The sequence below is a fragment of the Labrus mixtus genome, chromosome 15 (genome assembly GCF_963584025.1).
Source record: "Labrus mixtus chromosome 15, fLabMix1.1, whole genome shotgun sequence".
In the NCBI taxonomy this organism is placed as follows: Eukaryota; Metazoa; Chordata; class Actinopteri; order Labriformes; family Labridae; genus Labrus; species Labrus mixtus.
Genome location: NC_083626.1, coordinates 18,132,599 through 18,145,923, shown reverse-complemented (window position 1 = coordinate 18,145,923; position 13,325 = coordinate 18,132,599). Strand labels below are relative to the sequence as shown.

General features: G+C 40.9%; 2 protein-coding genes across 2 annotated transcripts; one reads left to right on the top strand and one right to left on the bottom strand.

The window, feature by feature from the left end:
• Positions 1 to 471: 471 nt before the first annotated feature.
• On the bottom strand, positions 472 to 7,637 carry qars1 (glutaminyl-tRNA synthetase 1). The gene is made up of 23 exons (XM_061056993.1): positions 7,480 to 7,637; positions 6,708 to 6,858; positions 5,321 to 5,430; positions 5,156 to 5,231; positions 4,994 to 5,058; positions 4,825 to 4,878; positions 4,440 to 4,503; positions 4,267 to 4,341; positions 4,060 to 4,145; positions 3,885 to 3,971; positions 3,708 to 3,807; positions 3,547 to 3,625; positions 3,220 to 3,459; positions 3,037 to 3,129; positions 2,810 to 2,947; positions 2,554 to 2,641; positions 2,320 to 2,466; positions 2,083 to 2,184; positions 1,904 to 1,996; positions 1,526 to 1,653; positions 1,368 to 1,434; positions 1,152 to 1,277; positions 472 to 1,021 (listed from the first exon to the last, which is right to left on the bottom strand). The coding sequence occupies exons 1-23, from the start codon at positions 7,588 to 7,590 to the stop codon at positions 971 to 973; spliced, it is 2,331 nt and encodes a 776-aa protein (XP_060912976.1). The 5' UTR covers positions 7,591 to 7,637; the 3' UTR covers positions 472 to 970.
• Positions 7,638 to 7,921: 284 nt separating this feature from the next.
• ogg1 (8-oxoguanine DNA glycosylase) lies at positions 7,922 to 11,267 on the top strand. Its single transcript, XM_061056994.1, has 7 exons — positions 7,922 to 8,118; positions 8,579 to 8,937; positions 9,430 to 9,609; positions 10,122 to 10,300; positions 10,401 to 10,548; positions 10,650 to 10,699; positions 10,785 to 11,267. The coding sequence occupies exons 1-7, from the start codon at positions 8,009 to 8,011 to the stop codon at positions 10,914 to 10,916; spliced, it is 1,158 nt and encodes a 385-aa protein (XP_060912977.1). The 5' UTR covers positions 7,922 to 8,008; the 3' UTR covers positions 10,917 to 11,267.
• Positions 11,268 to 13,325: the final 2,058 nt, after the last annotated feature.

Genomic DNA, 13,325 nt, shown 5'->3' with positions numbered 1-13,325 from the left:
TTGCTTGTTGCTTTTTTTTTTGCTGTCAATATTTGCCTTATGGCAGATTCTGTTGCACAACTGCCACTTAATTTATTTATAAATGATTTAACCAGGAAACTCTTATTGAGATTTAGAATTTAATTTACAAAGGGTCCTGGTCAAGACAGGAAGCAACATCCAGGAACCTAGAAAAATATATTCTTATCATAATTATTAGCTGGTGTTTGATTTATCTTGTCTTATTGGTTATAGTATAGTAAATCAATATCCCTCTGTTGTACATTTATTACATTTTTTGTGAAATCCAATCTCAACCAGTTAAGTTATCTAATCAATGAATGCCTCCTGCCTCTAGATTGAATACTGTCATTACACAATTATACTCAGAACAGAGAAATCATCATACAACACATCAAACATTTGAAAGTGTTCATATATAATATATAGATTGTAAGAACAAATGGGATCTTGTAAATACAGACACATTACTATTCTTTAAATATGATTTATTCTGAACTCCTGTCAAAAGGACAGATGGTAATCCCTTGAGTATTAAAAACACAGAATGGTTTGGCAGTGTCTCACCACCTTTTCAAAAAAGCCATGTATGGCATTTGAGAGCATCTCCTCTGTGTAAGATCAGCCTGGAGTCAATATTAAATCCTGTATGTTAATATCAAATTAACATACAGGACATCTTTGTTGAACAATGGTGTCCAAGGTTGTATATATTCAACAAAGAAGAAACAAGGCAAGTGAATGTAACTGCAGCATGTAAGACTCAAACAGACACTGACACTGACTGAGCAAATTTAAGATTGAGCAAAGTGATACATTCAACATGTAATTATTACAGTAACTGATCCATCCCAATCTCAAACATAGTAGTCTGTGTGCCTGCTGATATTACACATAAAGTGATGCAAATAATTTGGACATGTATCTGTGGGCTCATGGGAAGCAAGAAGTGCAGCTTGATCTCAGCTCATCAGATCTTCCCGGGGTCTTCTTTGAGGGTGACTGTTCTGTTGAAGACAAGCTGCAACAGAAGGAAGGCAAAAGGTATACCTTACATCGTTAGCGACATGTTTTTAAACTCGTGTCTAAATAACCTCTGAGGAGCTTTTCAATAATGATAACAGTTTCAAAGATGTGTTCTCTTACTGTACCTTGTCTGAAGTGCTGTCAGGGTCCAGGGAGAAGTAGCCAACTCTCTCAAACTGGAATTTGTCAAACACTTTAGCTCCTTTGACCGAGGTCTCCACTAAGGCACTGCTGATGGTATGCAGGGAATTCTAAAAGACGAAACGAACAACAATCACTTCATGTGATGGATGTCAGTTAATCCAAACAGACCTTTATAACAGTGGTGCAAAGTAACTTACAGGGTTTATGTCAGTCAGGAAGCCACTGGGCACTTCAGATGGATCTTCTGGATTTTTGTGCAGGAATCTACAAAAACAGCAAGAATTTATTTAAAGTCATTTTTCTACACACAGATTACGGTTGAGAAAGGATAGTCCAGTATTTGTTCTTCACTTACAGTCTTTCATAGAGACGCACTTCACACACCAGCGGCTGGCTGACCCAGTGGATGAAGGCCTTTGGTTTCTCCGCAGCGTCAGAGTTGCAGCAGGTCACCTCCAGTTCAACCACTTTGCCCTGAGCGTCCTGCGAGACAAAGGGGACATTAGCAGGATATGTAAAATGAAATAATAAAATATAATACTTCAGAAGCTCCAAGGGAACTGCTAAACAGTATATGGAAAGAGAATATGTGGCGCATTGACTGAATGAAGGAGTGGTTTTGACTGTTGCTTTAGCAGTTTATCACCTATAAATCCTTCCAACCCATTATTCTGTCCCGTCTGATTTTGAGTAGATTTCAAGGCACATCTGATCTAAACACCCAGGGTCTTACCTTGATGACTTTCTGGACAGAGATGACATATCCGGCATGCCTCAGACCGACAGACTGATCCGGTGTCAGACGCTTGTAGCCCTTCTCCATCACCTGCAAAATATGTACATGATCATCCCCTGTCCACAAATAAAAATATATATATATGTACTGGTGGGAGTTTTGTTTCTGTCATTTACCTCTCTGAAATCACTCTGTTCAATGAAGATTGTCCGTGTGAATGGAACCGTGTGGCTGCCCCTTGACTCATCGGCAGGGAAGTCTGGTACCCGTACATCTGACTGAGACAGAAGAGGATGACAGAAGGAAGATGTTATAACCCTGATGTTACTTGTGGTGAAGAAGACAGAATAAACCTCTTATTACAAGTAATTAAAGGGCGGTTTGGCGTGTTATTCTTTAAGTCATACACGAACCCGCGAGTTTTCAGGAAGGTTAGTTATGGTGACTTTGAGTGGCTCCAGCACAGCCATGGCTCTGGCGGCAGTTTCGTTCAGCACGTCCCTCACACACGACTCCAGAAGGTGGGGCTCCGTTGTCGTCTGAGACACCGTGACTCCGACCTACCAGCATATATAGAACATAATAAGTGCTGTAATATAACACAGCACCTGTCTTAACACATGTAACTACTCATCGTTTCTGCATACCCGCGCACAGAAGTTGTTGATGGCTTCAGGGGGGAAACCTCTTCTCTTTAGTGCGGTCAGAGTGAAGAGTCTGGGGTCATCCCAGTCTCTGTAATCAGAACAGAATACCTTTAACCGTTCCTCCATTCTTCACGTATGTTTGAAGTGATGTGCAAATGCTTCCAGTATTTGATGAATCTTTTATTACCTTCATTACAAGAAAAATCGTTACCATATATAAATCAAAAAAAGAGCTAAAGAATAACTTGTGTTTTACCTGACAGCGCCAGCCTCAACCAGTTTGATGATTTTCCTCTTGGACACCACAGTGTAGGTGAGGTTCAAACGCCCGTACTCCCACTGCACGGGGCAGTACACATCCAGAGCATTACACAGCCAGAAATATGATGAACGCCTGTCACACAAGAAGAAAAATGATAAGGAAGGAGACCAGCAACAAAACTGTGTATGCCAACAAGAAAATATAAAATAAATGATATATACCTGGCCTGGAATTCTTTGGTACAGAGTGAGTGTGTGATGTTTTCAATAGAGTCACACAGACAGTGGGTGTAGTCATAGGTAGGGTAGATGCACCTGCAGAGACAGGCACGTCACAATATTTGTCGTAAAAGCATATTGAATGAAATGGTAAAAAAATAAAGTGTAAAAAATCTGGTTTGATACCATTCATCTCCTGTCCGATGGTGTGGCGTGTATTTAATTCTGTACGCCACGGGGTCCGTCTTCCCGTCCTCCATGACCATCTTCATCCTGAGCGTAGCCTCTCCCTCCGCAAACATGCCCTTCTTCATCCGCTCAAACAACACCAGAGACTCCTCGATGGGTCTGTCCCTCCACGGGGATGGAGGGGAGTTGTAGCCCTTCAGTTCCTCCCCCTTCTGGTGGCACACATATGCATGACCCCTGAAGGACAACAAAAAAATAACAATTAAACACCATCAGGCTTATATGCACAGAGACCAACCAGTACACAGAGTTCCCAATGATCACCTTCGAATGAGATCCACGGCAAGATCATAGAGTTGCTGGAAGTTGTCTGATGCGTGCGTGACAGCGTGAGGTTCATAGCCTGCGGTAAGTCGGACATATTGATGAGAAACTATCGTCATGAAGGAATCAAAAAGGTGTGAGATCATTCGAGTGATCCTCACCAAGCCACTCCACCATGTCTTTGATAGCGGTGAAGTATTTCTCCTCCTCTTTCTCTGGATTTGTGTCATCGTACCTCAAGAAACAAATCCCGTTGTTTGCCTACAGGAAGAGACAACGTTTGTAATAAACAGCAGCACAAAGAGAGGAGTGATGTGGGGACAGAGGACAACTTGTACCTTTGCATAGCCAAAGTTGAAGTTGATAGCTTTGGCATGTCCGATGTGAAGGATACCGTTGGGCTCAGGAGGGAAACGAGTATGTATCTAAAGGAGAAAATAAACGATACATTTCATCATCTCCAAACGATCTTGTTTGTTCTCAAAACCTAAAGTAACAAATTAAGTGCAGTACCTGTCCACCAGTGATCTCCAGGTGCTTTTTGAGCAAGTTCATTGTGTTTGGTGTGACCACATAACCCTCAGTTTTGTAATTCTCTCCTGTAATGCAAGGTTGGAAAATACTCAGTGTGTAACTCCTTTACATTACTTTATAAAAAAGGAAAACGACCTAAGAGCAGAGATGTCTCTGTGTCACTGTACAGGTGTTTTTCCTTCTCACCTGGTTTATGGAACTTCAGCGCCTCTCCTCTGAGCTGCTCCATCAGTGACTTTACCTCCCCTGTCACCGCCCCACCTGACAACAAGCAAAGTTAAAAACCAGACAAACCACTAACCTAATGCATACACAATTAAGTAAACTCTATTTCCCCTTCCGCTCGGCCTTCTTCTTACCGTTCACTGCCACCTCCTCTTTCTTCACCTTGGACTCATTCTCTGCTACTTTCGCTTTCTGGGGCTGCAAAAACAGTTGGCGATTAACCGCAGGTTTAATCTTAACACTTACAGAACAGTAATAAAAACAGTGAGACATTCTTGAGAAATAAGTAATTGCAAAGAGTAGTAACTATTGTTGTATGCAAATTGTAGTTTGTGGCTAAAACACATAGTTTAGCAGAGCTGTGTTTATAATCCGGATACAAAGGGACAAGGCTAGCCGGGCTCAGTCTTTACAGCTCAATAATGAACACTTCTTATCTTGTTTATTTTATCTATTTAATATTTGCATAAAGCGTATGAACAAAATGTATGTTCTTTTGAATTATAGGATGTGTTTTACCTTAGGCTTCTTCTCCAGGTCAGCCTCTGTCTTGGGTCCTAACAGGTGTAGCACCTTTAAAGAGGAAATACCAAAACGTGGAATGTTATGCCGTAGAACTAACACACAAATACGAAATTAGATGTTCAACCTCTTTCATCATATTCTCTTTTAAAAAAAAAAAACACACCTGCATGTCCACCTCATTTTTAATGACTTTTCCATCCGCCCATTTCAGAGCAGCACGTGCCTCTCCTGCAACAGAAACAAACGCTCAGTGAGTCATTCTTTCTTTCTGTTGTGGCTTCAATTGTTACAACAATGTTCCACAAACGTAATCATATAATCATACCCATTAGCAGTCCCATGTTGAAGCGGTACCGCTCCTTTAACAGCTGTTCCTTGTGCTTCTTGATCACCTTCTCCACCTGAAAAACATTCAGTGTCACCGGACACATCACACCCAGTGACGCTTGTAAAAGTCGCCCTTCATAGAGATGTGACGTCATGCACTCACTGCATCCTCGATCTGCTCCGGTGTGATGACCACGCCTACTCCGCATGCCTCTTCAAACTCCCTCTGGTTGATGGGGTCCTGAGGATGGCCCTTAACAAAGTCCAGTGCAGCTGCAAAGTAAACAGACATTCGTTCATTTCAACATTGCAGAATTCTCTACACTTACTTATTCTGCTTACTTCTTTCACCTTAGACATTTATCCATAAAACCTAAACACACACACGTATAAAGCTAAAGATCTTAATATATACACTGCTCCAAAAAAATGAAGGGAACACTTATATCACACATCAGATCTTGATTATCAAATGACTCAAGTTGACAATCTTTATGTGGTGTACTTGTATAATTTGTTGAGAACTAAATTAAACAACAACTACCAATGAAAACAAAAATCATCAACCCACTGAGGGCTGGATTCAAAATCACACCAAAACTCAAAGTAAAAAGTTGAAATGAAAGGCTATTCCAACTTGCATGAATTTAATCACAGCAACTAATAATGTGACTCAGTAGTGTGTATGTGTATGACACCCTCGCCAACGTCTGGGCATGCTCCTGACAGGTTGGCGGATGGTGTCATGGGGGATCTCCTCCCAGACCTGGATCAGGGCATGAGTGAGATCCTGGACAGTCTGTGACAGTACCTGGTTGCGGCAGATGCACCGATACATACCGTCTCATCGGTGCTCAATTGGATTCAGGTCAGGGGAACAAGAGGGCCAGTCAATGGCATCAATGCCTCCCTCGTTCACTGCACCAGCATATGGTCTGATAATAGCTCGGTGGATTTCATACCGATACCATTGTTGGATACCATTGGATGTGACATGGAGGTCTGTGCGGTCCCCCAAGGATATGCCTTCCCAGACCATCACTGACCCTTCGCCACACCGGTCATGCTTGATGGTGTTACAGGCTGCATAATGTTCACCACGGCTTCTCCAGACTCTTTCACGCCTGCCACATGTGTATGAAACTTCTACAGCTCTGTCCAACTCTCCTCGTGTAAATGCTGATCTCAGAAAAAAAAGGCCTTTTATTCGACCTCAGGACCAGGGGGGGGGGATCCTGGCCCGACCCAGCCTGGGCCAGTTCCAGGCAGAGAACCTAACCTCTATATTGATTGCCCTGAAGTTTATGTGACTTGAGTGTTATACTGCGACCATTAAATGTTCCTTTAATATTTTTGAGCAGAGCATACACATAATGCCAAACATTGAGTTCTGACTGAATTTGATTATGAGAAAAACTATATTCTGGTGTCAGAAGTTAATAATCTGAAAATATTTCCTAACATATTGTTTAAAGTCACATCTACTGGGTTAGTAATTGCTGAGATGAGTCAAGTTCAGAATGTAACATTTCAAAATATGTCAGAAATACCTGCAAGCTGCAGCTCCGTGCAGATTTTGGACTGGGCTATGCTGCCAGAAAGGAATGCCAGGCGTTTGGTGTCTTTAAGGCGAGACGTCATACTGTACAGCAAAGTACCCATAGCCTTGTCCACTCCTGATGCACCACAGACATTTTGAGCCTATTAAAACAAGCAAGAGGCAAGCAGATTTAGTTTTCTAGTTCAAAATGTGACAAGCGCCAAATAATTATAAGGCTGAAGGGGGGAAAGTGTTATTAACCTGATGTTGACCATTTTGTGTGTATTGATTAATATACAGTCTGTGGTCGTGACGAGACAACTTTAAGAATGTGAACAAAGGAAGTACCACTACTTGTGTGAGGAATGTTTGTTTGTGTGAATTTCGGCGACCCCTGTCGACAAAGCTGTACATCTCTTAAGTGATTTTGTCCTTAACATGTTTAAGTAAGAGTTTTTTGTGTTATTTTTTGTTGAAAATACAGAAACTTTTGTGGGTTTTTTTAACAGTCAATCCTGTCACTAATGGTCTCGTTTGTTTTTATTTCTCATAAAGAGTTATCAACATTCATTGAAGTCTGTTTCACATTCTGCTAAACACTCCTCGCAGTAGCTTTAAAAGTAAAAACATATCCCCAAGGTAAGCCAACTTTATCTAGATCCCAGTTAATACGTGAAAAGAACTGAAGGTGGATACAACAAGTGAGTAAAAAAAAAAGAAAAGTGGATGTCAGTCACACTTCGCAGCTGTCCCTTCAGACAGTTCAGTCACCCTGTACGCACCTGAACAATTGCGTCCTTCAGGGCAGAACTCAGCGCTTCATTTTTAAGGGTTTCTTTTGCTTTCTGCTCACTGAGTCCAATGGAAGCGAAAAGCGTCAACGTATCCGCCATTTTTGACCGTACAAACCGGCTAACTCAGAGCCACCCAGACACGCCACCGCCGCACACCGTTTCGGTTCTAGGGGAAAGGAGCGAGCGTACACTTCCTGTGCACCTCAGAGGGAAAGGAAGTTCAGCCAATGGGACACCACTAGCGAGGATGGAATGGACCAATCGTAGATGAATCGTATTGCAGCTCCCGCCTACTGCAAGCGAGAGAGCCAATCATCAGGTGTGTTGACATCACGGAAGAGGCTACCGGGATCTTGGTAATGTTGCATCAGATTGACATTTGCGTTATGAAGCAAAATTATGTTGTGTCTCTTTTTCGTAGATGCTTTTTTTGTCTTACGAAAATGGTGCAGTAAAGGCCAGTATTAACCCATTAGTATCACGCCAGGTAGCCTAACCCGGTAGCTGGAGAACAGCTATGGCCAAGCATGCAGTGTGGTCATCTGGGACAAAACTGTGGAGGTCTCTGGCCTGCGCGAAGTCCGAGCTGCGCCTGGATCTCACGTTGGCCTGTGGACAGTCTTTTCGGTAGGTTGGTCACGTCACCTCAGGTGTAACTAACCTGCCAGCATCACGAAAAACACAAGAGTTTCCAGTCAGATTTATTACAGTTATGATCATTAGTTGTGATGATTATTCAGTCTGGCTTTTATATAGTGTTTCATATCAATTAAAATCTTAACATTACTGTATTGTCTTTTTTATTTATTAATTTTAAATATTTTCCTCTTATGTATTTATTGTAATATTTTGTTGCTTTTATGTGTCGTATTTTATTTTATTTTTATACATATTTTTTTTATTCTTATTGGTGTGCATTAGTCTCTCAATGATTTTATAAACTACTTTTTTGTCAACAACTTTTCTGCACTCTTGTTAAGCACTTTGAACTGCAATTTAATTTGTCTGAAAGGTGCTGTATAAATAAAGTTTGATTGATTGATTGATCATGGTGTGTGTCTTTGTATTAACACATCTAAACCCACAGCTGGAGAGAAACTGCAGAAGGCCACTGGACTGGAGCGATGGGAGGACGAGTGTGGACGCTGACTCAGACAGATGACACTCTTTGGTACCATGTTTACGACAGCCAGGACAGCCAGGGAGTGAGATGTGACAGGAAAAGAAAAGCCGATGCCTCTCTACAGACGGAGCACAAGAAAAGGTTCAAAGGAGATTTGAAGAAGGAAGAGGACGAGCCAGTGCCTGTGACTTTAGAGAACGACACTGATGAGGATGAAGAGATGCTGAGAGATTATTTCCAGCTAAATGTTAGGATGGGGGATCTGTACAAGGAATGGGGGGCAGCGGACCCCCACTTCAAGCGCATTGCAGACATTTTCACAGGTAAGTGTGTGTAAAGCTCCTGTTAGGTTTTGGATCCATTTTGGCGCCCCCTTGGCCACAGAAGCAGTACCTCTTTTATTTTTGCTGTTCTGTCCTTTAAGCTGGTTCTTCAACATTCTTTTTAATCACCTCCTCCCTGTTGGAAGCAGGTTCAAATCAACCTTCTTCCTGATTAACGTGTTTGCTTTTGTAGGTCATGAAGTGGCATCAGTATTAATTTCACTCTTTTTTCGTAGCTAGCTAAAAACTCCTCACATGTGGGCGCTGGTGGGGCAGTGGTTAGTGCATGTATGGAGGCTGTAGTCCTCCAAGCGGGCGGCCCGGGTTCAAATCCGACCCGTGGCTCCTTACCGGCATGTCATTCCCCACTCTCTCTCTCCCTGATTTGCAACTCTATCCACTGTCCTAATTCTACAATAAAGGCACAAAAAAGCCCCCAAAAAAAATCTTACAAAAAAAAAATGACCTGTCTTTTTTTTGGTTTCTCTCCAGGTGTGCGGATGCTGCGCCAGGACCCCACTGAATGCCTGTTTTCTTTCATTTGCACCTCCAACAACCACATTTCTCGTATCGAGGGTATGATAGAGAGGCTGTGTCAGGCTCTAGGCATCCAATTATGCCAGCTGGATGAAAAATCTTACTACAACTTTCCTACACTGTCTGCTCTATCAGGTACAATTTCTTTTAAAACTGATTTATATCTCTGTTTTGTAATTTCAAAGAACCATACCAGTAGTATCAGTTCTTAAGTGTTTACAAGATGTGATAAGACCCATTCATTGATTCAAAGAGTGCAAATAATAGAAAGGAAAGAAATGCCCTCACTGTCAGTCTTTCACTGACGATTCATTAGAGCAAATCCATATTTTACATGGGCCTGACTACCAAGCTATATTACTTTAAATTGGAACATTAAGATCAGTGTGTTCTCAGGCTTCTTTGACTGAAATGTTATGAGCCCATGTCTCATGTTTATTATTCCTTTCAAGCTTTTTTCATGTACTTCTAATCTGAAAAAGGTGATAACAATTGAAAATGTCCAAACAAGGAGTTAAGTATGCAAAATCACAGTCATGTTTACTTGCTACTCCAGAGGGTTAATTAATCATGTAGTGTAATTTCAAGCACAACAAGCCTACTCATTGTCTTCACAGTAATGCTGTTTATTACTTTGTAACTGTCAGATGACAGCGTAGAGGCTTGTCTGAGGGATCTCGGTTTTGGATACAGGGCTCGGTTCCTACAGCAGAGTGCGAAACAGATTTTGGACACCCATGGACTCGGTTGGCTTGATGGTTTACGCAGTGTCCCATATTTGAAGGCCTGTGACGCCCTGCGCACTCTCCCCGGTGTTGGATGTAAGGTAAGGCGGTAAAAAGCTTTCACCAGTCTTGTTTATTTTATTATAAATGAAATAAATTGTGGCAAAAATTTCAAAAAAAAAGTTGTGTTACCCACTGTAGGTTGCAAACTGTGTATGTCTGATGTCCCTGGATAAGGCAGAGGCTGTCCCTGTAGACACACATGTGTGGCAGATTGCTAAACGCGACTACAACTATGCTTCTGGAAATAAACAAAAGAGCATCACAGACAAACTTCATAGAGATATTGGTTAGTATTCTTTCATCCAGCAGTAGGATGTCACAGTTGCATGTGATCTTAACAAACCAAATACTGTTTTTCTTTTATTCCAATATATTATTTCTTCACAGGGGATTTTTTCAGAAAGCTTTGGGGCCCTTATGCTGGTTGGGCACAGACAGTGAGTTCATTACCTGTCAGTGAGTTGCTTTCACGTCTCTCACAGTCAGTCCGCTGTTCTCACACATTGTCTTTCCCTGTTTTAGGTTTTGTTTTGTGCTGACCTCAAAAAGTTCCAAAAGCTGAAAGAAATGCCGCAGCCAAAGAAGGAGGAAAACTGCGAAGAAGAAATGAGAGTAGCATGCAAGAAAACCAAAATCAAGAAAGAGAAAAATTGAACTGCGATGACGACAAAAGCCAAGTCGGCATGAGAGAAAGAAAAGATCTCTGTCTAGAATGGGAGAGAGGTAAACTCACTTTTTACAGATCAGAACATTTTTTAAATACATTGGCATTCGTCATTTTAGCAAAGTAAATTTCATGGTATTTATATAAGGTATATTTGTCAGGTAGATGGTATGTAAAAAAAAAAAAAAATGGGCAAAACAATCTCAGGGTTTCATCCACACGTGTTTATGTTGCTTTTTGTGCCCTCTGTCAAGTCTGTTTTTTCTATGAGTTCACTACTGCAGCGCAAATGCAGCAAACTGATGTTTTTACATTAAAGACAGAATCATATTTCCATCAAATGTTTGTGTACGTATTCTGAGTTAATTGTTTTCTTCAAGCTCTCTATAACATTACTCCCGTGTTGGCTTTCACATACTAACTGTTGCTAGAAAAGGCCTCTAGGTGGCAGTGAGTACTAAGCAGAATAAAATAAACAGTATGGCTTTTTTTTTTTCTTTAGCCTGCTTTTTATTAAAAAATAGGACAGAAATATTTGTACTTCACTGGGTGAATACTTTCTGTCACACCCTCTGGCTACTGTTACACCATGAAGCACTACGTCATCTGCACACATGAAAAGGTCACAGGAAGCTAATATGGTACATTTCTTAAGTGCACTGCCTACATCAAAATAGTATGTGTGTGTCAAAAAAAAAAAAAAATTTGGCTGGGTGTCTGTGACGTGCCATGGTGTCTGTATGTTTATCTATAGGCATTAGTTGACTGTGTCAGCTGTTCTTTTTATAGCAGGGATTGCAGTTATCTGCTGTCACTCCTTTGGGGCATGCATGACTGCCTCTTGTGACCACTTGGACATGTCTCTGGGGGTTTGAACTATTACATAACATACAGACACAATTTCTCTGAATAGTGTCAACAACTTTCAGGATTTTCAAATCTCAAACCCTTAATTCAAAAACTTCATGGTATACTAAATGTATTCTGGCATGATTGCATATGTGAGCAGGTGCGTCATGCATGTCTTTACTTCATCTGTGTGGGTTCGTGTGTGCACGTCTTACATCCATAGCCCTTGTTTATTTGTGGACGTGTGTGCAGCCATGCGTCTTAATGAATATGTGAGTCAGCTTTCATCCCCACTCCAGTCGAGCTGGACAGAAGCTGAGGCCCAGCTTCAGGGCAGAGTCACAGTGGAAATGAAAACAGAACAAAAAATAGGTCTGAGAGAAATGGAATACATTTTTTTCTCAAAAAAAAAAAGAAGAAGAGGTGAAAGTGTGCTGGAGGTGGAGACATGAAATCTGTAGAGAAAAAGCATTGTGCTCACGCATGTTGACACACAAAGGCTAAAACAGCACAACAGTGGCCTGTGTATTATGTAAGGGATGGGTCTCAGCTTGTGTGATAGCCCGGGGAATACTTCATTTGAAAGTACATTTCTCGTCGTGTGAGCTTTGTCTAAAGAGAGTTTACTTCAGTCCTTCAGGCACCAGGGGGCAGCACTTTAGGAGCTTCAGGTAAAGGTTGCTCTCTATTTCCAGATGTGCAGCAGCGAGATTGAATTAGTTGTTGCACAGTGATGTGATGTGTGAAATGGTTTTGCTGAGCGAGAGAGACGTGGGGGAACATATTTTAAAGCGTGAGTGTGTTTGTGCGCCCATGTAGTGTATGCTATGCAGAAAGTCCCTTATGCATGTACATGAGATTTTATGATCATGATCATCATGTACATGAAATTTTACGAAGGCTATCTTCCATTATCATCATGTTCCTTAGAAACCATTGGTAAAACTGTATGTGGAAAAAATTACCAAACAGCCACATCTGTTAAATAATCCAGTGAATAAAATGGCTTAGATAGATTTATATATAGAGACATAGATGACCAGATAGATATAGAGATGTTTGGTTTGTGGAGTAGACACAGTACTGTATTTTTTATTTTGATATAATAATTGAATATGTGGAATAATAATAATAATAACTTTATTTATATAGCACCTAAAAACACAGGTTTACAAAGTGCTTTGACAAACAGCAAAAACACTAAACCAAACACAGAAGAACATAAACAACAGCAAGAATATAACAGATGCAAAATACTAAAAATAAAATAAATAAATAAATAAAATATCAGTGAATCTGAACTCAAAGGCAGACACATCTGTACAATCTATTGTAATCCAATTCATTCAGCAGCTCGCTTTACAGTTTAATGAATATGTAAATGTGATGATACTATTATTGAGTATTTTCCTCCACTAAACACCAGCTCCAGTGACCATAACAAACACGATTTAATGGTATTACAGTTGTAACTGGTTTAAAGATTGCACTGGTGGCAACTGAGTGAATATCTGCAAACAAATGTTTAAAATCTGCAAATTAGAGGAATA

Excerpts from the sequence above, each read along its gene's own strand:
- qars1 (XM_061056993.1), bottom strand. The coding sequence starts at position 7,590 with ATGGCGGATACGTTGACGCTTTTCGCTTCCATTGGACTCAGTGAGCAG. Across the intron at positions 4,342-4,439 it reads AGAGGAGGTGGCAGTGAACG|GTGGGGCGGTGACAGGGGAG; the intron begins GTAAGAAGAAGG and ends GCTTGTTGTCAG. Across the intron at positions 1,278-1,367 it reads TCCTGACTGACATAAACCCT|AATTCCCTGCATACCATCAG; the intron begins GTAAGTTACTTT and ends TTCGTCTTTTAG.
- ogg1 (XM_061056994.1), top strand. The coding sequence starts at position 8,009 with ATGGCCAAGCATGCAGTGTGGTCATCTGGGACAAAACTGTGGAGGTCT. Across the intron at positions 8,119-8,578 it reads GCCTGTGGACAGTCTTTTCG|CTGGAGAGAAACTGCAGAAG; the intron begins GTAGGTTGGTCA and ends CTAAACCCACAG. Across the intron at positions 8,938-9,429 it reads CATTGCAGACATTTTCACAG|GTGTGCGGATGCTGCGCCAG; the intron begins GTAAGTGTGTGT and ends GTTTCTCTCCAG.